The sequence below is a fragment of the Hylobates moloch genome, unplaced genomic scaffold (assembly GCF_009828535.3).
Source record: "Hylobates moloch isolate HMO894 unplaced genomic scaffold, HMol_V3 SCAFFOLD_14, whole genome shotgun sequence".
Taxonomy (NCBI): Eukaryota; Metazoa; Chordata; class Mammalia; order Primates; family Hylobatidae; genus Hylobates; species Hylobates moloch.
The window spans coordinates 96517570-96542439 of record NW_026652289.1 but is presented as its reverse complement, the minus strand read 5'-3'; the positions used below and the strand labels follow the sequence as shown (position 1 = coordinate 96542439).

General features: G+C 39.2%; 1 protein-coding gene across 2 annotated transcripts in view; it reads left to right on the top strand.

Annotated features, from left to right (window-relative positions):
* Positions 1-24870, top strand: part of MYO5A (myosin VA) — a 223721-nt gene that overhangs the window by 164049 nt on the left and 34802 nt on the right. For both annotated transcript variants that reach the window (XM_058427106.1, XM_032174208.2), the window contains exons 21-28: positions 109-348; positions 2064-2312; positions 5297-5390; positions 7724-7872; positions 12365-12478; positions 18733-18876; positions 19089-19142; positions 21265-21492. In XM_058427106.1, coding sequence (XP_058283089.1) covers positions 109-348; positions 2064-2312; positions 5297-5390; positions 7724-7872; positions 12365-12478; positions 18733-18876; positions 19089-19142; positions 21265-21492 — 1272 coding nt within the window. The remainder of the gene's footprint in view (positions 1-108; positions 349-2063; positions 2313-5296; positions 5391-7723; positions 7873-12364; positions 12479-18732; positions 18877-19088; positions 19143-21264; positions 21493-24870) is intronic.

The window sequence follows — 24870 nt, the reverse complement described above, 5'->3', positions numbered from 1 at the left end:
TTGTGTCTTTTCCTCTAGGTAATGTATGGATTTTCAGCCCAACATAGATTGATAATCATGAGTGTAGTCCAGGGTCTTGACATTGCTTGCCATTATCCTCTTTCGCAGATACTCCGTGAGCACAAAGCAGTCATCATTCAGAAGCGAGTCCGGGGCTGGCTGGCCCGCACACACTACAAGAGGAGCATGCGTGCCATCATCTACCTTCAGTGCTGCTTCCGGCGGATGATGGCCAAGCGTGAGCTAAAGAAGCTCAAAATTGAGGCTCGCTCAGTGGAGCGCTATAAGAAGCTGCACATCGGCATGGAGAACAAGATCATGCAGCTGCAGCGCAAAGTTGATGAGCAGGTGTGTTTCACAAAGGGGCCCTGAGAGTGGAGTATGCCTGAAGAAATCCACTGGGATTATTTTCAATACTGTTTTTCTTTGACTTTACCCTTTGGTCTTAGTAAAAAGTAAAATTATGACCGTATTTATTTCCATGATGAGCGTGGAAGTACTTATGAACTCATAAGGTGGATCACAATTGCAAAAACTAAGGCAGGAAGTTGTTATTATTATTATTACTATTATTTGAGACAGAGTCTCACTCTGTCACCCAGGCTAGAGTTCAGTGACGTAGTCACAGCTCACTACAGCCTCAACCTGCTGGGCTCAAGTGATCCTCCCACCACAGCCTTCTGAGTATCTGGGACTACAGGCACATACTACCACACCCAGCTAATTTTTTTATTTTGTAGAAACAGAGTCTCATGTTGCCAGGCTGTTGCCTCAAGCAGTCCTCCTGCCTCAGCCTCCCAAAGTACTGGGATTACAGGCATGAGCTACCATGCCTGGCAGGAAGTTATTTTTGAGAACACAGATCTACTAATGCTTCACAGGAAGTTATTTTTGAGAACACAGATCTACTAATGCTTCAAACCTTTATGACCAAGAGTCATATTGTATGTTATTTATTTTTCAAACACCAGCTTGAACCAGGCATACTGTATTTTATACTTTGCAATGCTCTATCACAATTATCATTTATTTTCATGTGGTATCATGTTCATTTTACAGATGAGTTGGTTTAGCATTGAAATAGCAAAAGCATCAGGAAAATGATGCTTCTGATGAACTTGCAATCTGTTGCAGAGATAAAAATTTGATTGATTAAAGATAGTTACTAATATTTTAGCACATGTAAATGATATGAAGGTAATTAAGAATATAAAAATGCTAAGGAGAGCAAAGCAAAACAGGGATCAGAATGAAATGGGATGAAAGATTTTCTGAGTGGGAGGGAGAAATTTTGAGGTAGTAAACATAAAGATTTGTGAGAAACGTGTGTGTGTGGGGGGAGAGGGTTTTGTTTGTTTGTTTGTTTTTTGAGATAGATTCTCACCCTGTCACCCAGGCTAAAGTCTAGCAGTGCAATCACGGCTCACTACAGCCTCAAACTCCTAGGCTCAAGTGATCCTCCTGCCTCAGCCTCCCAAGTAGCTAGGACTACAGGTACACACCACCATATCTAGCTAATTTTTAAATTTTTTGTAAAGACAGGGTCTCATTATGTGCCCAGGCTGGTCTTGAACTCCTGGCCTCTTGTGATCCTCCTGCCTTGGCCTCCCAAAGTGTTGAGACTATAGATGTGAACCACTACACCTGGCCAACTTGTGATTTTGAGGCTGTTTTAATCATTCTTATGCATCACTAAGCTAGTACATGGTTTTTAGCAACATTTTGATCTGTTTTCAAAAACAAGTATAGTTCCTCCTATTTCTGAATTAAGAATCAGGAAATTAAGAATTTACTATGTAACTCACCCTATGACTATGAGAAAATCACATCCATCTTGCTTACCACATCAAACAGAATTGAATTAATTGTGCCTGTTTTCTTCTCTCTTTGTGTCACCTAGAAGGTATTGGTTGTGCTATTGCAAATGTTGTAGTATTTTGGTTGGATACTATATCAATGTTATGATGATATAGCATGAATATGATGAATAAGCATGGTTTTCTCACTAAATACATTTGATGATATGTGTATTTACTTATTGTTACTTATGTGTATGTTTAAAGAACAAAGACTACAAATGCCTTATGGAGAAACTAACCAATCTGGAAGGAATATACAACTCTGAGACTGAGAAACTACGAAGTGACTTGGAACGTCTTCAACTAAGTGAAGAGGAAGCGAAAGTTGCCACTGGGCGGGTCCTTAGTCTGCAGGAAGAAATTGCCAAGCTCCGGAAAGACCTGGAGCAAACTCGTTCAGAGAAAAAATGCATTGAGGAACATGCAGATCGATACAAACAAGAAACAGAGCAGGTAGGAATAATGTCCACATCCCCATCTACTCCGTACACAAAGGAAATGTACTGTCATCATGACTTGGTCCATGTGACTCACTGTTGGTTTTATTAGAAATGCAGTACAAATTTTAGTTGAATTACTGTTCATTATTACTGTTTCCCAAGCATTCATTTCACATTATCAATGAGTAGGCTGTAGATCTTTTAGTAGAACTTTCTACTCTAATAAGAACAGAGGCAAAGCAGTATTTTTAGGAGAGAATGGCCAAGTACCTACTAACACTTGTATATTAAAAAAAAAAAAAAAGTCAGTCTGGGGCATAGACTCCTTTTAAAAAAAAAAAGTCAGTCTGGGGCATAGACTCCTTTTTCTTCAGTAGGGTTAATGTGATTAACCCATTTATGCCTAAAGTTGCAATTTTTTGAATTGCAAAATCAGTCTTTGGCAATGACCTTGTGCAGTAGAATATAAATAACTCCCACATGCTTAGTGTTCCAATAATGGAACATTAGATATAATATTTAGTACCTGATGGTAGGGATCCTTGTCGAAGCCTGCATTAAGGCTGTATTAAGAAGTCCAAGCAGGAGAAATCTAAATGTCTGCACAGTGATTGCAACCAACAGCTTTACGCAGATGGAACCCTCTCCACAAAATGCTTTCAGATTGACCAGTACATGGATGCTACAAATTTGTATTAACATCTCAAAACTTTATTAAGTATAGAAGACATTAAGATTGTCAAGTAGTAATGAGATGTACTGCTGAAACATTTGTAAAAGTACATCAACATTAGGCTTCCTGGAAAAAAGTAATCAATTTTCAGAGATTCTACTGGTATTACCATCTTTAAATGAAAACAGAGTTGCCTGTGTCAGCTATGGCTGCTGGCAAGAATCCTGATATGGTTTGTCTGTACTGACTTCTAAATATTAGTATCAGCATATGCAGTGAGAACTACAGCAGGAACTTAGATGCAGGTCGGTTAGGGTAGGGTGGCTGGTAAAATTGCAGTCTTTCCATGGCATTACAGGTTCCAATAAAGTAATTCCTCCTATATCTCTAGATCTGTACTCTATATATATAGAAACAGCAGTGCCAAAAGGTGAGATTCTTTTCTGTTTTATATAATGTTGTTTTGATATGGCAAGCTTGTTCTCTCAGAATTAAGATGTGCACTCAAAAAGATACTCTTGAATGTTTAAGATCTCTTTTCTTCCCTTTAAGTCTCCCAAAACCACGGAAGCTTTCCAGCTTCGGATTCCTCAGAATCTGTACAGTAGTTAAGTGTGGTGGAAAGATTCTCCTTTCCTCTTCAAAGCCAAGTTCTTGCCTTTCTACTCTGATAGAATAAACATACAAGCAGATTCAGATTTCTTCTTTCATTTCATTTTCTCCCACTTCTCACAGAGATAGCTGTAGGCACTACCTTTAGTTCAGATGGTGTTTCCTATGTTGTCTAGGCTGGTCTTGAACTCCTAGCCTCAAGCTGTTTTCCCACATTGGTCTCACAAAGCGCTGGGATTACAGGTGTGAGCCGCTGCACCCAGCCCCATTAGTTCTTTTGATGGAATGTAGTGATAGGGGAAGAATGAAAACATTTCATTGTGACATCAGCTTCATGGTCAGGAAAATGACATTCTCAGTCTGATCAAGGAGCCCAGAAGTTACAGTAGAGTTATGTATGGTTCCTAACCAAGAGCATTTATCAAAAGTGCTGGGGAGTTTTTATATAAAAAGGGAGGTGGGCTGGGCACATTATTTTGAAAAAGCACCATAGGTGATTTGTTGTGCACTCCTACCAAACAAGAGCCTCTCCTGAAAGCCCACAGAGAGCTGGGGCTTTTTTTACTGAGAGTGGATGTTAAGGCAAGGTCAGTGTAGAGGGAAAAGACTGAGCCCTCGGAAGGAATACCTTCTGGACTGATGTCTGCCGTGTGTGGCACAGTGTAGTTATCCAACTTTCCTGCTCCCCGGAGCCCTCTTTTCATGTCCTAAACCCCCCGACGTGGTAAGAGATTTGCCTGCCAGTTCTCTCCCTATTATTAAAGCTCTTGTTTTCAGGGTTCCTTAAACTTTCGCTTAGAAAAAGGAATTCAGATTTTACTCATCGCAAGCACACACTTTATTCCAAAGATGAACTGAGTAAATTATGTACTTTGCAAAATTACCTTTGGTTTTGATTTTTCCTTCCTGGGAGTCCTTATCCAGCAAAGAACTAGAAAGTTAAGAGTCAACTTGTGTGTGTGTGTGTGTGTGTGTGTGTGTGTGTGTGTGTGTGTGTGAAAATATACATGACATAAAATTTACTATTTTCACCATTTTTAAGTGGGCAATTCTGTGGCATTAAGTACATTGACATTGTTGTAATGTCAATGCTTATTTAAACATGGAATAAAAGGACTAGTTCTCAGCCTTGTAAAACTCTTCAAGGGAGATGAAAGAGAAATTCTCTTTCTTGACATGGATATCAGGGAGAATCAAAAGGTCTTCAGTGAATTTCCCAAACTAAAACATCCTCATATCCTTCTTACCTCCTTAATCTCTCCTCTTGAATCATGGGTACACATAAGCTTTGTGTGAAAGCATTGAGATGAGAAGGTAATATCAATTACCTTTGAGAGCAAATGCTGACTTAGTGCCAGGCAATTTTTTGATGTTTAATGTAAAGTGAAAAACCATCACCGGTCCTTATCCTTCAAGAAATTCTAGTCTATTCTGGAAAAGAGGAAAGTAAACCATTTATAACGGATTTAAAGAGCATATCCAGGGTCTTGCAGTAGCACAGGGAAAAGACAGCTAATTGAAGGGGGTTTCAGGAAGGCTCTTGGGAGGGAGTAATGCTTGAGCAAGTTTGTAAGGTGACTAGACATAACCAGGCAAAGACAGGGAGCACAGAGTTGGTGGAAGTAAGAAATGACTGCTTATGGTCTTTATCCTTGGTCATCAGGCTTCCTCTGTCCATTGCAACCATCTCAGTTTATTGTTTCATTTCATAGCTGGTATCAAATCTGAAGGAAGAAAATACTTTGCTGAAGCAAGAAAAAGAAGCCCTCAATCACCGCATCGTGCAGCAGGCTAAGGAGATGACAGGTAAAGCTTACATGCGTACTACACGCCAACCAACCTCACACCAAAGTTGTATAAGTTACAATGTTATTTGATGAGTTACACAACATTATTTAGAATTTAAATATTTTTAAAAGTTGAGGCTGTCATCAGCAAATTTACAAAGTTCCAAGAGTCAAGAGGTCAGATATTTTGGTTGAATTCGTTGGTTGATAAACTGGTAAATCTGGTATCTCTAGGTACAAATGTGAACTCCAGTTCAGTCAGTGTCATATGTAATTTTTTAAAAAAAATTAATTTATTCTGCATGTGTGATTTATTAGTTAAGGCTTATAGGATTCCTAATGATTTAGTAAGAATTTTTGAGCTAATATGTGTATATTTATGTGTGTGTGTGTGTATTGTCTTTTTTATTTTTTTTTGCTAAATCAATGGATGTTATTCTAAGATTCACCACTCTTTGCTATTAAACTAAAAAAACACTAATTTTTAAAATAGAGAACTAACTAGATATGGACATTTATTCTGTTTTCTGTTTGTGGGGTAGGTTAGAATGGTGATAAATTTATAAGGAATCCACATATATATAAATATGGGGTAAGAAGATACAGATCTATACAGTAATTGGTGGAAATGGAAGAGAAAGGATGGTTTGGAATGGGGATATATTATATGAAAATAATGCATTTTCATATACATTCTGTTGATTACACTGGTATTCAAAAAAGGCAAAAATGTTCTAAGATTTTACAATAAGATAACAAAACAATAATGATATGTTATTAGTAATAGGGATATTGAGAAAAAAGTACACATTTATGAGGCAAATTAATGAGGCCAGTTGTTGGAGTGTTAAGTTTGAGATGTCAGCAAGGACCTCAACATGGAGGTGTTCAGAAAGCAAATCCAGATTAAAGATTAGAGAAAAAATAAGAAGGGAGCCTAAAGATACCCATTAAAACTGTGGTGGTAAGAGAGACTGCCTCACCTCTCCTGGTTGAAGGGGATAATACTGAGGACAGAGAAGAAAACCTGGAATTAATTGACCATACTAAGGGATGAGGTAAGGAAAAGGAGCCAGAAGATAAAATTAAGAGGTGAAGGAGAAAACAGAGCCCTGGAAAGAAGGCTGCTGGGAGGCAGCATGTAACAGAAGGATCCAGAACGATGAGAATCTTCTAGGAAAATATAAAATGTTATTTGAAAGTGAAAGTGAAGCGTAAGAACAAAGAAATGACAGTGAGTTTGCCAAGGGAAAATTTTTTGGTAGCCTCAGAGCAGCTTCTGCAAACTGGTGAGAATAAAAGGCAACTTGTAGAATGTTTTAGAGAGAAGAAATTCTTTCATTCATTCATTTACAAATCATGAAAGCCCTACTCTAGGGAAGCACTGTGGTGGCCACCAGGAAAGCAGCTGTGACAAGACACTTGTAGCCCTTGCCTCATGGTGCTCACAGAGAAAGCACTGGTGAAGCAATAGAAGCAGGCAGGGCAGATTAAGATTTAGCCTCAAAATATAAGGGTAAAATGGAGCAAAGTGGTAGAAGCTTAATATTATAAATGTGACTGGTTGGCTGATTGAGTTAAGACATATAGCTGAGATTTGAGGTTTTGTTACTTTACTTCATCTGCAGTCAAGGGCTAATCTCCAATCTCCAGATCGTGTCCTAGCCAAAAGCAAACCACAGCCACAGAGAGGGCTGAGGGGGTTGGTAAGTGGAGAAGACAAGGTTTCCTCAGCAGCGCATGGGGGATGACCAACAAGCACACAACACAGCTGGCCAGGCCTGAGCATTTTATCTGGTTAGAAGCTGGGGAGTAATAAATAGGACAGCAGGGGAGGTTAAAGTCGTAGAAAATGTAAGATAGAACCGTGAGATGGTAAATGAAGAGAGACTCTGTAGGGTAGGACAGCCGGGTCCACTGAAAAGTTGCCATTCTCTTGAGAAATATCTCTCTTGAGAAATATCTGTGAGGAGGTCATTTTGAGAGAGTACACTACTTTGGGCAAAATAATTTTATGAATAGAATACCATTGGCATAAAAATACGTATACTTTAGTTACTAGACAATGACTAGTGAAAGTTTTTCAAGGATGTGCTGTAACCAGTGTATCAATTAGTGGTACTAAGGCCAGAGTACGTGGAATAACTCAGTAGATGATTGTTATTATCAACAAATTATTTCATTTTTTGGTCATTTTTTCTTTTCCTAAATTTTACTAAGATGCTCTTCATGGATCACAGTGATACTAGAAGTAAAATTCTCTGCAGAGAAACTGGAAATCAGTATACATGTTTACACAATTGCATTCTCAAGGGGCCATCTTTAGTATGCATATCCTTTTTTTAATTTCAGAAACTATGGAGAAGAAGTTAGTAGAAGAAACAAAACAACTGGAACTTGACCTTAATGATGAAAGGCTGAGATATCAGAACCTTCTGAATGAGTTCAGTCGCCTAGAAGAAAGATATGATGACCTCAAGGAAGAGATGACCCTTATGGTGGTGAGTCAAACACTTTTGCTTTTTTTTAATGAAAATTTTTAAACATATACAAAAGTAAATAGAATAGTAGAATGAACCTCCATATCTTCTGTGTACCTACCACCCAGTTTCAGAATGTTCAACACATATTCACCTCCCATTCCATCTCCCCAACCCACTCCATCCAATGGATTGGATTATTTTAAAGCAAATCTTAGAAATCATATAATTTTATTCACAAGTACTTCAGTAAAGTCAAACACTTTAAAGACTGGGCTATATGATAGTATAAAGTCAGTAAAGTTGAATTTTTGTTTTTGTTTTTGTTTTTTTTTTGAGATGGAGTCTCCCTTTGTCACCAGGCTGGAGTGCAGTGGCAAAATCTCGGCTCACTGCAACCTCTGCCTCCTGGGTTCAAGTGATTCTCCTGCCTCAGCCTCCCGAGTAGCTGGGACTATAGGTGCCCACAACCATGCCTGGCTAATTTTTTGTATTTTTAGTAGAGATGGGGTTTCACCATGTTGGCCAGGATGGTCTCGATCTCTTGACCTCATGATCCACCCGCCTTGGCCTCCCAAAGTGCTGGGATTACAGGTATGAGCCATTGTGCCCGGCCAGTTGGACTTTGTTTTATATATGGAATGGCCTAATGTAAAATTTACATGTAGACTGGTTTTGATTATAATTTTGAAGATACATTCCTATGAAAAGAAAATTCAGACTCCATTTGTAATGAATTATCTGTTTCAATGACTCTTCTGCATTTGCCAATGTACCTTTCGTACTTGTAATAATTCTGCACATCCTCCCCATTCCATGTATCCTGCTATCAGGAAACAAAGAGTTCCCAAGCGTCCCTACAAGTACCACCCTTAAAGGTAACCTAATTATACAAATGACCAGAAATGCTCTGAAATATCTCATAAAAAGCCAGATAATTCAGTATCTGTGGAACAGAGTATTTGCTTCAAATTTTGCTTCTATCTGGACCTACTGACAAAGTTCATTACAATATGACACTTAAAAGTCAAAATAAAAGAGATTGTGTAATACAAAAGACAGGCTCTCATCACCTTGCAGATGAGAAAAATCCTGTCTAAAAGAGACTAAAAAGCTAATATAAATCCCACATTGGACCATTATTTCAACCCTCACTACTCTGATTTATGTGTGACAAAGAGAAATTAGAAGTAGATGCAAGTCACCATTATAACTGTTCTTATAATTGACAAATCTAAAGACCCTTGTTAAGCTTCATCTTCCTAGATCACCATGCTACCCTTGGTCCCACTGAAACCTTTCTTCCTTCACATTCTGTAATTCTTAGCTTTCTCTAGAATCCTTTTCTTCTTTTTCAGTGTTCATGTTCCCCAGCTCCATTCTTTGGTGTATTTTTGTTCACTCTGTTTATTAGATGACAGTGCCAACATTTATGGTTAATCTCTGTTTTAGTTATGGTTAGAGCTAAGCTTTATAACCCAGTAGGTGTTTCTGAGACCCCCTAGTTATTTGGGATGTTAATAAGTGGGATTGGAAAAGAAATTCTTAGGTAAAATAAATGTGGTAACCTACTAGGTTAAACAGAGATAAACAGATGTCTTTTCTGCAGAATTTCTTGGATTCTTTAATAGTGCATGCAATATGAATTTCAGAAAATAAAACGAGAGAAGCAGGTGCCACACATGTATCACTCTCTGAGCATATTCCAGAGACATCCATCTGTGTGGAGGTCATGGGTCTTTTTAGTGGAGGAGGTGGCCATTTCTAGAAAGGCCCTCCAGTGACGCCTCCTCCAGCAGCTTGACACGGCTCCTCCTTCCTGCTAAGCAAGTCTGCCTGCTCTCCATCTGTTCCCAGCAGTGCTCTAGAGGTAGTTTTAGTTGCTCAATTTCTTATTTCTCAGTCATGTGTCCTCTCCATTGTATTCCTGTGACTCAGTCATTCCTCTTGGGAGACAAAATGGTCAGAGGAAGGGAAAAGGAGAAAGCAGAGGAAGGGAGATCAGAGCTCACTTGCTTCCCACTCATTTCTTCGCTAGATCTCCTTTCCTAGCTCCAGATGTAGTCAAGATCACAGTTTTTCAGAAAATATTTGCCCAGAATTGCAGAGAATAAAGAGCTTGATCTTATAAGCCATGACAATTAAAATATTAGTGACAATATCTTATTTAATGTTTAGGTATAACTAAACAGCTAACAGATGAGTACTTGACTAATATTAGACTGACACTTCTGCAAATGACACTCTCACTGCTTCAATCCAGAGCTAATGAAGCATTTGGTTGTAAACAGAGTCATCATATGAATGGAGGAAACTCTAGGGAGGGGACTTGATACACTGCCTCCAGCGCTCTCCATAACCTGTGTGATACATGGGCCAAAGAACACTAGTAGTGTCACTCATTACCAGCCTCTAGAGTTGTTGGCCCTAGTACAAGAAGTGTTGTAGCATTTTTCTCCAAGAACTTTCGGTTGTCCGGGGAATATAGGGGCAGAGGCAAAGAGGAAGGACCAATCCAGGGCTAAGGAGTTTCAAGCCAATGACGAAAAGATGATGAGGCATGGGAATCCAGGCTTATGAAGTGTTTAAAGATAAATTAATTCCAGAGAGGGGAGGGAAACCAGCATGCCAATCGTGAGGTCATTAGTCTTGACAAAGGGAATAAAACAGGTTCTGGAAAAGAAGGCATCATGGGAAAAATCAGGCGCAGAAGAGGAGGGAGGTGCAGATCTTGAAGGAGAACATGATGATCCAGTCAAATATATATCCTTGTAATTGAAAAACGTATGAACGGGGGAACAAAATCCTAAAAACAGAGAACTGAAAAGTTACCAACAAGGAAGTTGTTGAATCACTGCAGTCTCCTAACAATCACAGCAGCAGAAGTTAACAATCATTGAATGCTTGTTATGCCAAGCCAAACTCTTTACTTGCACACTCTTATTTAATCCTCACACAGCCCCTATGAGATAGAAATTAGTACCATTTTTTTCCTGATGATGAAACTGAGGCCTAGAAAAGGTGGGTAAGGGACAAGTAAGTGGAAGAGCTGGTATTCCTGCCTAGCTCTCTCTCGTTTCAGACCCAGAGCACTTAACCACTGCCCTGTATCCAAAAGTTACATTAAATAGGAAAAAGCAATGTTGCTTCTATTAATGCCTTAAGGTATTCCTTTTATAATGATAGATATATGTGGGAAGATGGGGATCTCTCTCATTTTTAATAAGCTTATTAAAAATCTTTGTCCTAGTGTTTATCTGGACTACCTATTTTTCTTAGTGATACAACCAGTTTATTAAATAAATGCCATTCCTACAACTGTGGGCTTGGGCTGGAAACTTTAAGTAAGAGTGCCTGTGTCTGTAAACAGACAGTGAATTTGAGTGCCTTTGACTTCATGTGTGATGATTGTCCCCTTTAGTGTGCACCCCAGCTTCTGGATCGTTTCAGAGGTGCTGGTGTTCTTGGATCTTCCCTTCACATTGCAGTACAGGTTGGGTTGGCCTGGGAGACTTTTAAGTGCCTCTGGATGAGTCTGCTCTTCATAAGCCTGGGTGTTGGAAGGGAAGAGACAAAGAAGCTCTTTGTGGCTTCCAGCTCTTTTCCAGCAGCTGGGGAAAGGTACAAAGAAAATTGGACAGATGAGAAAGCTCTCGAAGGCCTTTCTGAAGCCCTCAGGACTGTAACACTGCAAGATTAAGCCACTGGATCTTTCCATCTCTCCTGCTGGGGACATGCTAAGAGCCCAGCCTTTTAATTCCTTCTTCCCTCAAGTTATTCTCTAACTCCCTCTCCTACAGGAGGAAAGGGTGTGTTGTTGCTAAACTTTTCCATTCCTCTTGAGCTTTCTGAACACTGATTTCCTAGGTATTACATGTCATAAAAATGCCACCTGGATGCCCTGAGGTAATAACCGAGGGCTCTTCAGAGGATTACTAGAGCAGCTTTCTTACCACCCCTGTACTGTCCATCCTGCCCACTGCTCACTCCAGAGATTTAACTTCACATATTAAAGTGACAGAAGTTAGAGCTGCCTGTGTGAACTCCTTCATCTTTCTTTTTAAACCATTTATGCCTAATTACCATGCAGCAAAAGGATTGTGCATGCCATTTCAATATATTTTATGAGGTTTTTGTTAAGTTTTATTTGATTACAGCACTAAAGTCAGTGCTTGGAAGCTTCACCCAGTGCTTCACTGAGCACTGCTTCACCCAGTGTGACTGACCACTCAAAGCTTTCAACACCCAAAGGGGACTCGACTAATAATCAGAAGTGATTTTCATTTGGGCATCTGGTTTTGCAACTGTTCTTGTCCTGTCATGCCAGTGTACCTTTTTCTTTGAAGAGGTGACCTTTTTGTAATTATTTGGTCAAAACAATTTGGAACAAATCACTTGGGCACCAATACAAGTCAGGTAGTAGGGATAAGAACCAAGTCAAGGTGGATGCTGTCTTAACGATGCCTAGACTAATTATGTTGCATTAATTATACCTGGGTTATTTGCCTTGCAGCATGTGCCTAAGCCTGGACACAAGAGAACAGACTCCACCCACAGCAGCAACGAGTCTGAATATACCTTTAGCTCTGAAATTGCAGAAATGGAAGACATTCCATCGAGGACAGAGGTACAGTTTAGACATCTGTCACTGAAAGTAGGATGTGAGCATGCTGTTGTTAACAAGGAACATTTCCATTGCAAAGCAGACTCCAATTGGTCATAAACATAGTATTTGTTTCAATCATTTATTCTTCATAAGTGACTTGTAGATACAAACTTATTTACATTTTTGTACACTTAAGTGCTGTGTACATACATACCTATTGCATATTTTTGTCAATACAAATTTTAATTTTAATTTTTAATGCAATTTTGATGGTGAGATTTTATTTTTATAATTCTCTTTTACCCCTAACATGATATATGTACAGGAATTTATTTCAGACTGAGGTAAATTATTTTATTTTTATTTATTTATTATTTATTTACTTTATGGACCACCGCTGTAGATAGAGGTAAATTATTTTTAAAGTAAGCCCTTTGTCCTTGAATAGTATAAACACCAGTGCCCCAGATTTTGGCAAAACTGCTGTCTCTTGTTTTATGCTGGTTTTTACCAATGTAACTTTCTTCTACAAAATGCATGGAAAATAGTTTAGAAATCTGCTTTAATGTTTTGTGTTATGTGGTATGAAACCAAAATGATGTATTACTGTAACTCCAAGACTATAGTGACTTTTAGTTAGATTATTCCCAACCAATTCTAAGATCTTTTTAAATATGGTATAGTTTTAATAATAGGTAATTCAGGCACAACTGTCCTATTTTTATATTATATTCTTTGAAAATGGCCAAATCAGAAATAGACAGCTTCTGGTAGAATAGCTAGAGAAATTGAGTGATTCTTTCCTTTCTTGTCTTAGTTCTACTTAAGAATGAAGTTTCTGCCATCTCATTCTGTTAATTTTGAAGAAAAATGTTATATAGGTGGAATGTCATATCATGGGAATCATACATACAAGAAGGCTAAGTAATTTGTCCAAGTTCACAGCGTATAAATGGTAGATCCAGCATACTAACTGAGGCTTGTCTCTTTAGAATTCATGTTCTTAAGCCATTATATTCTACTGACTTCCATCCAGGGATTCTATACTGCAACTCTCCAATCCCTTTTCTATCTATAGCTAACGTTGGCTGGGGCCCATGGATATAACAGTATGGCCAGTATATAGCAGGATAGAGGTTTTTCTAGTTATCTATTGCTATGTAATAAACTCAAATTTTGGTGTTTTTTTTAAAACAATAATTTATTATTACTCATAATTCTGTGGGATTTGACTGGGGAGTTCTTCTGTTCCATGTGGTGGTGGTCGGAGTGCCTCATGTAGCTGCATTCTGTAGAGTGCTTGCTTCTCTTCCCTGGGCCTCTCCATGTAGCCTCTCTTCAGCAGCAGGTAGGTGGGTTCTAAGAGTGAGAGACTAAAAGATGCCAGGCCTCTTAGAGCTAGGCCCAGAACTGGCCCAGTGTTAGTTCTGCCACATTCTGGTCAAAGAAAATCACAAGGCCAGCCCATATTCAAGGCAAAGGGGAGAGATTCCATCTCTTGTTGGGAGGAAAGACTTGTATGTTGAGAAGAATCATTGGTGCCATCTTTGCAGAATACCACATAGTTAGACTTTGAAGATTTAAAAATTAGAACTTCTGAGCCTTCAGTGGATAGGAAGGTTTTAGGATTACATCCTATTGATCTCAGTGGGAGTACTCACTTGCAATAGTCGGAGGGAAGTATATTTACAAACTGCCCATTCCAGTGTAGTACCACTTTAGCAGCTCTGCTGGTAGGGGGAAGCCATGATAAAAAGGGCGTGCTTGCCGGAAACCAGTCTGTAGCTCTCTGGAGAATTCGCCTGCCAGTCCCACTTGTTTTGCAGCCCTCCCACGCTTGCCGATCTTCAGGGGCTGGGTTGACATTGCGTTGGAACCAGTGCTCCTCCTGCTTGGTGTGCACCTCTTCTAGGAGCCCTTGACTGATGATCCCTGTTCTGCTTCTGCTCTCAAGCTTTCTCACACCTTTCACCTCTGGGGAAGGGTCACCAGAACTTTCTCAGCTATCATTAGGAGTTATTTCGGAATGACTGCCAGGCCTGTAGTGGTGGTAATTTTGTGAATAAATTCAGTTATTTTGATTTTCCTCAGATGAGAGACTAGTGTTACTTTTTAGGCCAGTTAAAAAGCTTCACTGTCTTAGAAAAGCCCTGGGTGACAAAGTCCTTACTAAGGCAAGAAAGTGAAACAAAACCTCAGAAACTTCTCTGTGACAGATGGCCCAATCTTCCTTCTTGCTCATGGGGTATAGCGAGGACATCTCTTTAATTAGATACCATCTCTTTAATTAGATGTGTCATCAGGGCTCAGAATGGGTACCATCGGGAGCACTCTTAAATAATTACCAATCTTTATGCCTCAAATCATTTTGCATTTTTCATATGTAATCTTTTGTGATCTTCCATCTTCTATTTTAATATTCTTATCCACAGAATTTTGCTCTTGTCCAGCAATCAACTAGTTGTTTATGTAGTATTAGCCGATGTCTGAAGAGTTACCCCATCACATTTTTTTCTTTTCATTTTTTTTTTGTTTTTGCTACTTCTAGTTGTCAAAACACCATCCCATTTTAATAAGAGGATTCCTTTTAAACAAAAAGTGCCCATTCAAGGCTCAAAGGAATGATTTCCAAGTGATATTTTAGGTATAATGAATGAAGTATTATATTCATTTCTGGAATGAAAGGTTCTATGACAATGTAAGAAAAGATTAAATAATTTAAAATTTCAGGGACATGTACATCATTCATAAATGAACAAACATTAAAATATATAATATGGAATGTTTAAATTGTAAATAAGTGTCAATATAAGTATTTTATGCTTAATTTTTATGGGGGACATATAGAAAAGAATTTTTATATGAATGAAATTCTGTAGTGATTGTATGTTGAGGCAAGATGTTACATCTGTTCTGCTAAGTCAGGACACACTGTATTATAAAGATTATATACCGAAACTTTTTCTAATTGTTAAGTATTACAAAGTAGGCAGAAAGAAAAATTCAGCTGTAATTAATTCGTGGACAAATGACTTTGACAGCCTATAAATGCCTACTTCTTTGTTCAATTGATTCTTCTTGGGTTGTTTTTGAATTGGAATAACACTTAACACTACTCTGAGTTCACGAAAGACCAAAGGTAGCTAATGAATATACAATTCCTGAAAATAAAAATTATTCAATCTCATCAAAAGTCAAAGAAGGCCAGGCGCAGTGGCTCATGCCTGTAATCCCAGCACTTTGGGAGGCCAAGGCAAGTGGGTCACCTGAGGTCAGGAGTTCGAGACCAGCCTAGCCAACATGGTGAAACCCCGTCTGTACTAAAAATACAAAAAATTAGCCAAGCATGGTGGCAGGCGCCTGTAATCCCAGCTACTCAGGAGGCTGAGGCAGGAGAATTGCTTGAACCCAGGAGGCGGAGGTTGCAGTGAGCTGAGATTGTGCCATTGCACTCCAGCCTGGGCAACAAGAGCAAAATTCCATCAAAAAAAAAAAAAAAAAGTCAAAGAAATGCAAATTAAATCAACAATGAAGTGCCACTTTTCGTCTATTAACTGAGCTATTTTTTTTTTTTTTTTTAATTATAACAGTCACTACTGTTCGAGGCAAGGTGATGGTTGCTGATAGAAGTGTAAATTGGCCCAACTTAATGGACTTTTAAGAAGTTAATGTTTAGATATTTATACACTGGGGTGTTTATTTTAGTAATATTCCAATAGCAAAAAATTAGAAACAACTTCAACACCCATCAGTAAAATAATAGCTAAGCAAATGATGACACACCTGTCTATATATTGAAATATCATATTATAAATTTGGGAAACAATGCAATGCCAAGTTTAAAAGATCATATAAAATTATAATGACAATATTATTCTAATTCTTTAAATCTATAGATGCATAGAGAAAAAGACTTAAGAAAAAATTGTAGTTTTTCTGTGGAGTTAGGATTATGGCTGTGTTTTTCTTTGAACTTTTCTTATTTCCTAAATTTTCTGTAAAAGCTTATTCTGTTCTCATATCAGAAAAGCAAAAGTAAACATTCTCTTTTTAAACAGTTGGGTAGATTTACCAATCATTTAAGAATTACACTTTGACCATTTAGTTAAATAAATGATTGTTGCCATTCTCTCGCTCCTCCAGCCCCACTTGTCTCTCTCTAAGGGACTCTATCTTTTAATTCTAACAGTACAATTATTTCTCTTCTTACCTCATTAAAAATTAAAACCTTAGGTAAACATGTTAAAAGGATTATGGCATCCACAACTTCCATGATGATGGTTAGTTGTTTCCGTGTTTTTTAGCTTTAATTAGTATACCTTTATTTATCCTAGTAGGTCTCATTGTGATTGTTTTGGAACCAATTGACACACTTTTAAAATGTTATTAGGTTATCCTTCAGTTTATTAAGAACTATACAGTCGTCCCTCGGTTTCCACAGGGGATTGGTTCCAGGACTTTCATGAATACCAAAATCTAAGGATGCTCAAGTCTCTTTTATAAAATGCAGTAGTATTTACATATAACCTATGTACCATCCTTCCATATTCTTTAAATCATCTCTACATTACTTTTAATACCTAAGACAAGCTATGTAAATACAGCATTGTTTAATACCTAAGACAATATATAATTAAATAAAACATTATTTAATACCTAAGACAAATATAGCATGTTGTAATACCCAAGACAATATAAATGCTATGTAAACAATACACTATAATAACTATTTATTTGTAATAAAAAGCCAAGTTGCACAGCGCAGGCCTATCTGCAGAGCCAAGGCTGGGCTTTATGTCTATTTCAGTAGTCTCTTCTTAGTGGGGACACAGCCCAGCCTAACCAAGCAGCGTTTTGGAATAGCGAGGGCTAAACTCTCTTCACTGTTTTCTGAAGAGGCAGTAAATATTCTAACAGTAAAAATGTGATAATCATTTTCATTTTTATTGTTTGGGAGTTTTTTTGGGGGGAGAATATTTTTGATCCACAGTTGGTTGAATCTGAGAGGATGTGGAACCCACAGATAGAGAACCCAAGGATATGGAGGGCTGACTGTATATGTTTTGGTTTATCAGATTTCAGTTTTCTCTGTGTGATCTCAATATATTTATGCTGGCATTTCATATTTTCAAAAATCATTCTTCCTGATTGTAAATGTAGAATCTGTCCATTGTAAACAATTTAAATATGGGAATGTGCAATGTAAAAAATGACTTTCCCATAGTACATTGCGTCCTCTGAGATAACCATCGATGGCCTTCCAAATTTTTATATGCACGTGCTAGGTATACATTTAAAAGTCACATATGTTTGTGTTTTATTAACAAAAACAAGATGTATTTTCTGTCCTACAGTTTGTGTGTTCATGTAATACTTTAAAATGTATTTATCTGCTCATGTTAATATACTTCATTCTTTTTTTTTTTTTTTTTTTTTTTTTGTGAGATGGAGTGTTGCTCTGCCGCCCCAGCTGGAGTACAGTGGCGCAATCTCGGCTCACTGCAACCTCCACCTCCCAGGTTCAAGCAGTTCTCCTCCCTCTGCCTCCTGAATAGATGAGATTACTGATGTGTGCCACCACACCTGGCTAATTTTTGTATTTTTAGCAGAGGTGGGGTTTCACCATGTTGGTCAGGCTGGTCTTGAACTCCTGACCTTGTGATCCACCCGCCTCGGCCTCCCAAAGTGCTGGGATTACAGGCATGAGCCACCGTGCCCGGCCTACTTCATTCTTTTTAACAGCTAAAAAATATTTCACAGTTTGGCTATACCATGACTTATTTAAGCAACTGTCCTATTGACTGACATTCAGATTATTGTCAGTTTTTCGCACAAAAAAAAATGCTTCAATGAACATATTTTTCCATATATTTTTATATACTTGTGTAAGTTATTTCTGTAGGATTAATTCCTAAATGTAGATTTGCTAGGTTAAAGGTATGCACATTTAAATTTTAGTAAGTTCAGCAAAATTGCGCTTTTCAAAGGCCTGCTTTTACTTCCACCAATATCGTATGAGACACTGTGGCTAACACAGAGCATTATGAATCTTTTTAGTCTTTGCCAATCTGATAGGAGAGAAGTAGCAGCTCATTGTTTAATTTGCATTTCTCTCACTGTTAGCTAGGTTGAGCATTTTTAAAATATATCCTCTAGATGTTTGTATTTCTTATTCTGTAAGTTTGCCTATTTTCTCATTGAGCTGTTTGTCATTTTCTCATTGGCTTGTATGTCTTCTGGCTTGTCTTGACCATCTTGTGATTCCTGGGGTTTAGGAACCAAGTGAGAAGAAGGTACCTCTGGACATGTCATTGTTCCTTAAGCTCCAGAAGCGGGTCACAGAGCTGGAGCAGGAGAAGCAGGTGATGCAGGATGAGCTGGACCGCAAGGAGGAGCAGGTGCTCCGCAGCAAGGCCAAGGTGCGCAGCACAGCCCATCCGCAGAGCTGAGGCTGGGCTTTATGTCCATTTCAGCAGTCTCTTCCTTAGTGGGGACTCAGCGCAGCCTATCCAAGCAGCACTTGGTTAAAGTAGTGAGGGCTAAACTCTCTTCACTATTCTCTGTAGAGCAAGTAAATATTTTAAGAGTAAAAATGTGACAATTAAAATATAAAACTTTAACTTTTCCCTAGGAAGAAGAAAGACCACAAATTAGAGGTGCAGAACTGGAATATGAGTCACTCAAGGTAATGGGGAGTTTCTGCTCAAGACTTTGAATATTTTCTTTTGGGAAGAGGCCCACTCAGAGTCTCTCTTTTTCTCAGAGAACATCTTTAAGAGCTGGAGATTGCACCAGAGGTCCTAGCTTCAGCCTTATTCAGCATTACTTCTTGTGTTGTTTCTTTTTATAAATTCCATTTCATGTAAGCTAGACTTTAGTCTAAACAGGAGCAGGAGAAGTAGCTGCTGTTCGAGGCTGTGGTAGTAAAGGACGTGGACTCTAGCATCTGCCACTATAAAAATCCGTTTGGGTATGATGGGGAAGACCAGACATAGGAGTAGGAATCTGCTCTCCAGATTTCTCCTGCTTCACACAATAATGAATGAATAAAAAATTCTCTGTAGTACGAATGAAGCCTGGATTCACAAAGTAGTAGATTAGTGGCTCTCAAAATACGGTCCCTGGACCAGCAGGATCAATGTCACCTGGTAGCTTGTTGGAAATGCAAATTTTCAGGCCTCACACTACTAGACTTATTGAATCAGAATCTCTGAGGGTGGGCCCCAGCAATCTGTGTTTGAACAAGACCTCTGGGTGATTCCGATACACAGTAAATTTGGGAAACATTTGTAGCTTACACATCAAAGTAATGACATTTATGTGTCTTCTGTTACAGAAATGAGGAATAAGAATCTGATTACCAGTTGGTGGGAGAACGGGGAAGGGAGAAAGCATTCATTTTTACAAAAGAATAGATTAATTCATGAAAGAAAGGGTTATATATTCTTAAACTAGAAAAAAGAAGGACTTTAAATAGTTTTTTTTTTTCTTTTTTCTTTTTTTTTTGAAATAGAATCTTGCTCTGTCGCCCAGATTAAAGTGCAGTGGTGCGATCTTGGCTCACTGCAAGCACCACCTCCCAGGTTCATGCCATTCTCCTGCCTTAGCCTCCCAAGTAGCTGGGACTATAGGCGCCTGCCACCATGCCCGGCTGATTTTTTGTATTTTTTTTAGTAGAGACGGGGTTTCACTGTGTTAGCCAGGATGGTCTCGATCTCCTGACCTCATGATCTGCCCACCTCGGCCTCCCAAAGTGCTGGGATTACAGACGTGAGCCACCGTGCCCAGCCTAAATAGTTTTAATATAACACATTGAAAGGACTGATATGGTGCTACAAACCTAAGATTTTGTCTCTGGGAAGAAACAATAAAATATTCAATGTTTATACACAAGTGTTTCAGTATCATCAGGCCTTGTGTCCTGTGCTAAATGAGGCACCATGGTGCTTTTAAGTGCCTGTCTGCATCTATGTTTCCCAACCAGTATCTTGTGACACTTGTGTTCTAGTGTCAGTGGCACTCTATTCTGGGTTCTTATTGCCAGTGTTTGAACAGAGCATGAAGTGGGCAGCACTAACTGGTGGCAGGGGCTGGCTGGTAGGACATGAACTATTGGAGGGATGAGGATGTGCATATCCTTCTGAATGGCTGGAGGAAGGCCTTCAGCCTTGCCTCCTGCCTCCCAAGGCTCTGCCCACAATGTCACAAGTGTGTCACACAGAAAAGAAGTTTGAAAAATGCACTATTTGTTGTCATTTAGACACAAAAGGGAGTTTTACCAGTTTGAATGGTATGGTAAATTTTTTTAATTAGAAGTTAAAAGCCTAACATTTCAATAGTCTTTCCATTCTGCTTTATAAAGGAAGTAAGAGGAGACTACTAAAGATTTCAGAGATCCACCCATCTGAATCATTCACTGGAAATATCCTGGCCAGCTGGACCCTCAGATTTCCCATATATTTATCTGCAAACAAAAGCTAGGCTCCATAGCACTGGCTAAACTCACCCCTTGGGACTCAGCAATCTCTCCATGCCAGTGAACACACCCTGGGCAGGCCAGAATACTACATTTGACTCTGGAATTTGGGTTGATGAAGCAAACTTCCATTGACCTTACTCAATTCTACTTGATGTCAGACTTCTTAATTTGCAGAGCAGAGCTCCTGGCAGAACCTAGGAAGCCATTCACTAGGGTAACTCTGATGAACTTTTTCAGCAGAATTCTTCTGCCAGCTTGGGAGAAGTTTGAGCATCCAATGTAAAGTTGAGGATGACAGCAGTGAACTTTTCTTTGTCTTTTCATACAGCGTCAAGAACTAGAATCAGAAAACAAAAAACTGAAGAATGAGCTAAATGAGTTGCGCAAGGCCCTCAGTGAGAAAAGTGCCCCAGAGGTGACCGCCCCAGGTGCACCTGCCTACCGTGTCCTCATGGAGCAGCTGACCTCTGTGAGCGAGGAGCTTGATGTCCGCAAGGAGGAAGTCCTCATCTTAAGGTCTCAACTGGTGAGCCAGAAAGAAGCCATTCAACCCAAGGTAAGCGCAAGCACACAACTAAACTGGGTGTTTGGGGACTGACCTCAGTATCTTCTTATCCTTTCCCTCCAGTTTATAATGCAGCAAACACTTAAGAGCATTTTTAATCTAATTGACGATTCATCATTTAAAAAAAAAAAATCCCAGTGTTGTTTAAAACTATTGTAAGTATAAATTGGAATGAGCAAAAAGCCAAGGGAATCCCAAATGATCACAAAGTTTCATCTCTCATGAGTTTTAAAATTAATCTTTTTGTAGTAATCTGGCCACAATAAATTTTGATCTAAAATAAAATTTTATTAAATACAAAAATCTCTAAATTTTCTTACTGCAGAAAGGCATTAAATACAACTTTAAAATCATTTGTCGAAAATAGCTGGTTTAATTGGAGAAGTAACAGATGAACCGGTTAGAAGTGACATCAGTGAGTGGAAGTTACATGGAGATGATTTCTGCTCACTTCAGGCAGTTCTGTTTAGTAGAGGGGTGCTGTCCCAGTGGGAGGGGCTGTTTAAGGATTCAACAGAAAGGACTCCCGCACTGAGGATATAGATGGCCCTTTGAAGTCCTTCCCTGCCTTCATTTGAGACCCAGTGCTGCCATATGCTGATGAGAGATGGGCCTTTCTGTCATTTGCCATCAGAGGGAATCTGAGTGATCACCTTGAAAACCTGGCCTGCCTCCCTGCCCTTGTGCATGCAGCAGAGCATCACAGGACTCAAGGCAATCAAGTATCCCAACTGTGTGGTGTGCCATATAAAAAATCCATGGTATATAATGAGCCGGATGCCTGAAAATCTGAGAGTACTCCTCTTAGAAATGATACTTCTGCATGCAGTTTAGATACTGTGCCTGGCACATATAATCGGACTTGAAGGCAGCTCACACCTGAGATCAACACTGGTCCAAAAAATATCAAATTCTAAAAACAAGATGTTTGACTAATTTGGGGGAATAAAATTCCAGTAATAGTGGAGTTATATAGAGAAATGGGCTTTCTTACTTTAAAACAAATCACAGGCCAGGCATGGTGGCTCACGCCTGTAATCCCAGCACTTTGGGAGGCCGAGGTGGGCAGATCACAAGGTCAGGAGATCGAGACCATCCTGGGTAACATGGTGAAACCCCGTCTCTACTAAAAATACAAAAAATCAGCTGTATGTGGTGGCAGACGCCTGTGGTCCCAGCTACTTGGGAGGCTGAGGCAGGAAAATGGTGTGAACCCAGGAGGTGGGACTTGCAGTGAGCCGAGATCGTGCCACTGAACTCCAGCCTGGGCAACAGAGCAAGACTCTGTCTCAAAATAATTATAATCATAATCATAAACCCCTTAAGCCAGAAATGGGAAGAGCCCCCATTTTGGCTTGGCCATATAGGTTGCACCTTACCCCAGGGCTGTCTCAGTTGGTTCCCTTGGCTACCACTGTGGCTGGGCCTCAAGAAACAAGGCTTGCAATCTAGCTTGAGCAGAGTCCAAAAATCAAGATTCCTTTCTCTAGTTCTCTTGAGACAAATTAGTATTCTTTCTTAAAAAAATTTTAATTGACAAATAATAATTGTATATATTTATGGGGTTGCAATGTGGTAATCTCACAAGAAACTTCGGTAAAAATCAAGAGAAAGGAAAAGAAAAATGAAGCAAAGGACATAAAAACAGTCCAGTTAACAGAGCACATAGTTCTGCTATCACACATTCTCCCTTGCCCAGCTCACGTACCCCATGTGACAGCTGCTCTCTTGACCCTAATGGGCTGACCCTGTCCAACTGAGGTACCTAAGTTCCTCAGCTCCCAGCCTAAACATGGTAGCACCCGTGTCCCCTCCTAGGAGAAATGCCCTTGACACTAATTAAGATCTCCCAGACTCCCCAGGGCTGTTTGTCTCTCTCAGTTTCTAGTCTGAGAGACACATCATGTCACCACTGCATCATTGCAGAGCAGTGGTGAGCAACACCCTGTGAGCTAGGGGATGATCCAGCCAGGCAGGTCTTGTGTATTGGCTCCACCTCTAGAGTATTCTGGGAATCTTCCCTTGGACAAACGACTTCTGTGGGGAACATAAATTTAACTCCACAGACCTACGATAAGAATTTCACCCACATACATTAACAGGAGGGTCATTCTCTCATATACTCAAAGATAGTTTATAACCAGAAAAATCAAAACAATTTTAAAAGAATTTCAAGCATTTGTTCCTGGAAATAGAAGTTGTCAACACATAAATATATATTAGTGTCTGTTTTATGACAGTTCCAGGAATGTTAATGTATATATAGAGTTAATTTTAGAGAAACAACTCATGGCTGTTTTTAAATTAGCTTTTATCTGTTATGATAGGAACTCATTGATGAAATTTATTTATGGAACTAAGGGTTGATTGTTTTCTTTGTTTTTTGTGCTTGCTGACTTGTGATTATCAGGATGACAAGGTAATTATACTTTTTTTTTTTTTAGTAAATACTTCTATTTAATCCTAACTTTAGTTTACAAGTATCCCCCAATAAAGGCAATTGATGCTTTCTGTCCAAGTCTATTTTGATATTTTGATATTTGTAAGTGAATTTCCGATTTGACTCCTTCTGATTTGGGAAGTCAGTAGGGAAACAGCGGTTGTAATAGGCTCCAGTCTAGATTATAGAGGGGACTCCATGACTTCTAACTCATAGGCAGCTCTATGACACACTGCCGTAGTTCTGGTAGGCTGTCCACAGGCTGGGGAGGGAAGCCCTTAACTTGGAGTACACTCAAAAGCACCGGCTCTCCTGAGCTCTCATATCTACCAGTGGCGGGCTTTTTGGCTAAGGGTGAAGAGGAGCCTGAGGAGCTGAGCACACTGTTCTTTGCTGTCCATTTTCATCTCCCTGAGTGTAGAGTCCACAGCTAGAATGAAAAGTGGCTCGTGACAAGGTTGCAAAGTCAGATTTCTCTACCATATCTTGTTTCTCTATGTACTGAGTGACAGATATTGCTGGAATTTTCCTATATAGCACAATGCTTTTAGAACTTCTGGTCACAGGCTTAAGAGAGACAAAGTTTGAGCAGTGAGTCAGGAAATTCCTAAATGCTGGTGGCCCAAATCTGATCCCATTCCCCAAGTGCCACTTTTTAGCTAAGGTAGTCAGAATGAGGGAAGAACTGGTGACTTACTACCCAGGAGAGAAGCATACTAAGAAGGCTTTCTTCTCTTGGATTAGCTAATTTGATCAAGTTACCTCATTTGCTAAAAGTTCAAAACCATACCATGTAAGTCCTGAGATATCAGAGCACACAGATAGCATTATTTGATGTAAACACTTGGGTCTTTGAAAGTTATTACTTATGGGTCTTAAAAATCTGAGTATGGCCCTTTATAAAACAGAAAGATTTTATTCCTTTCAGA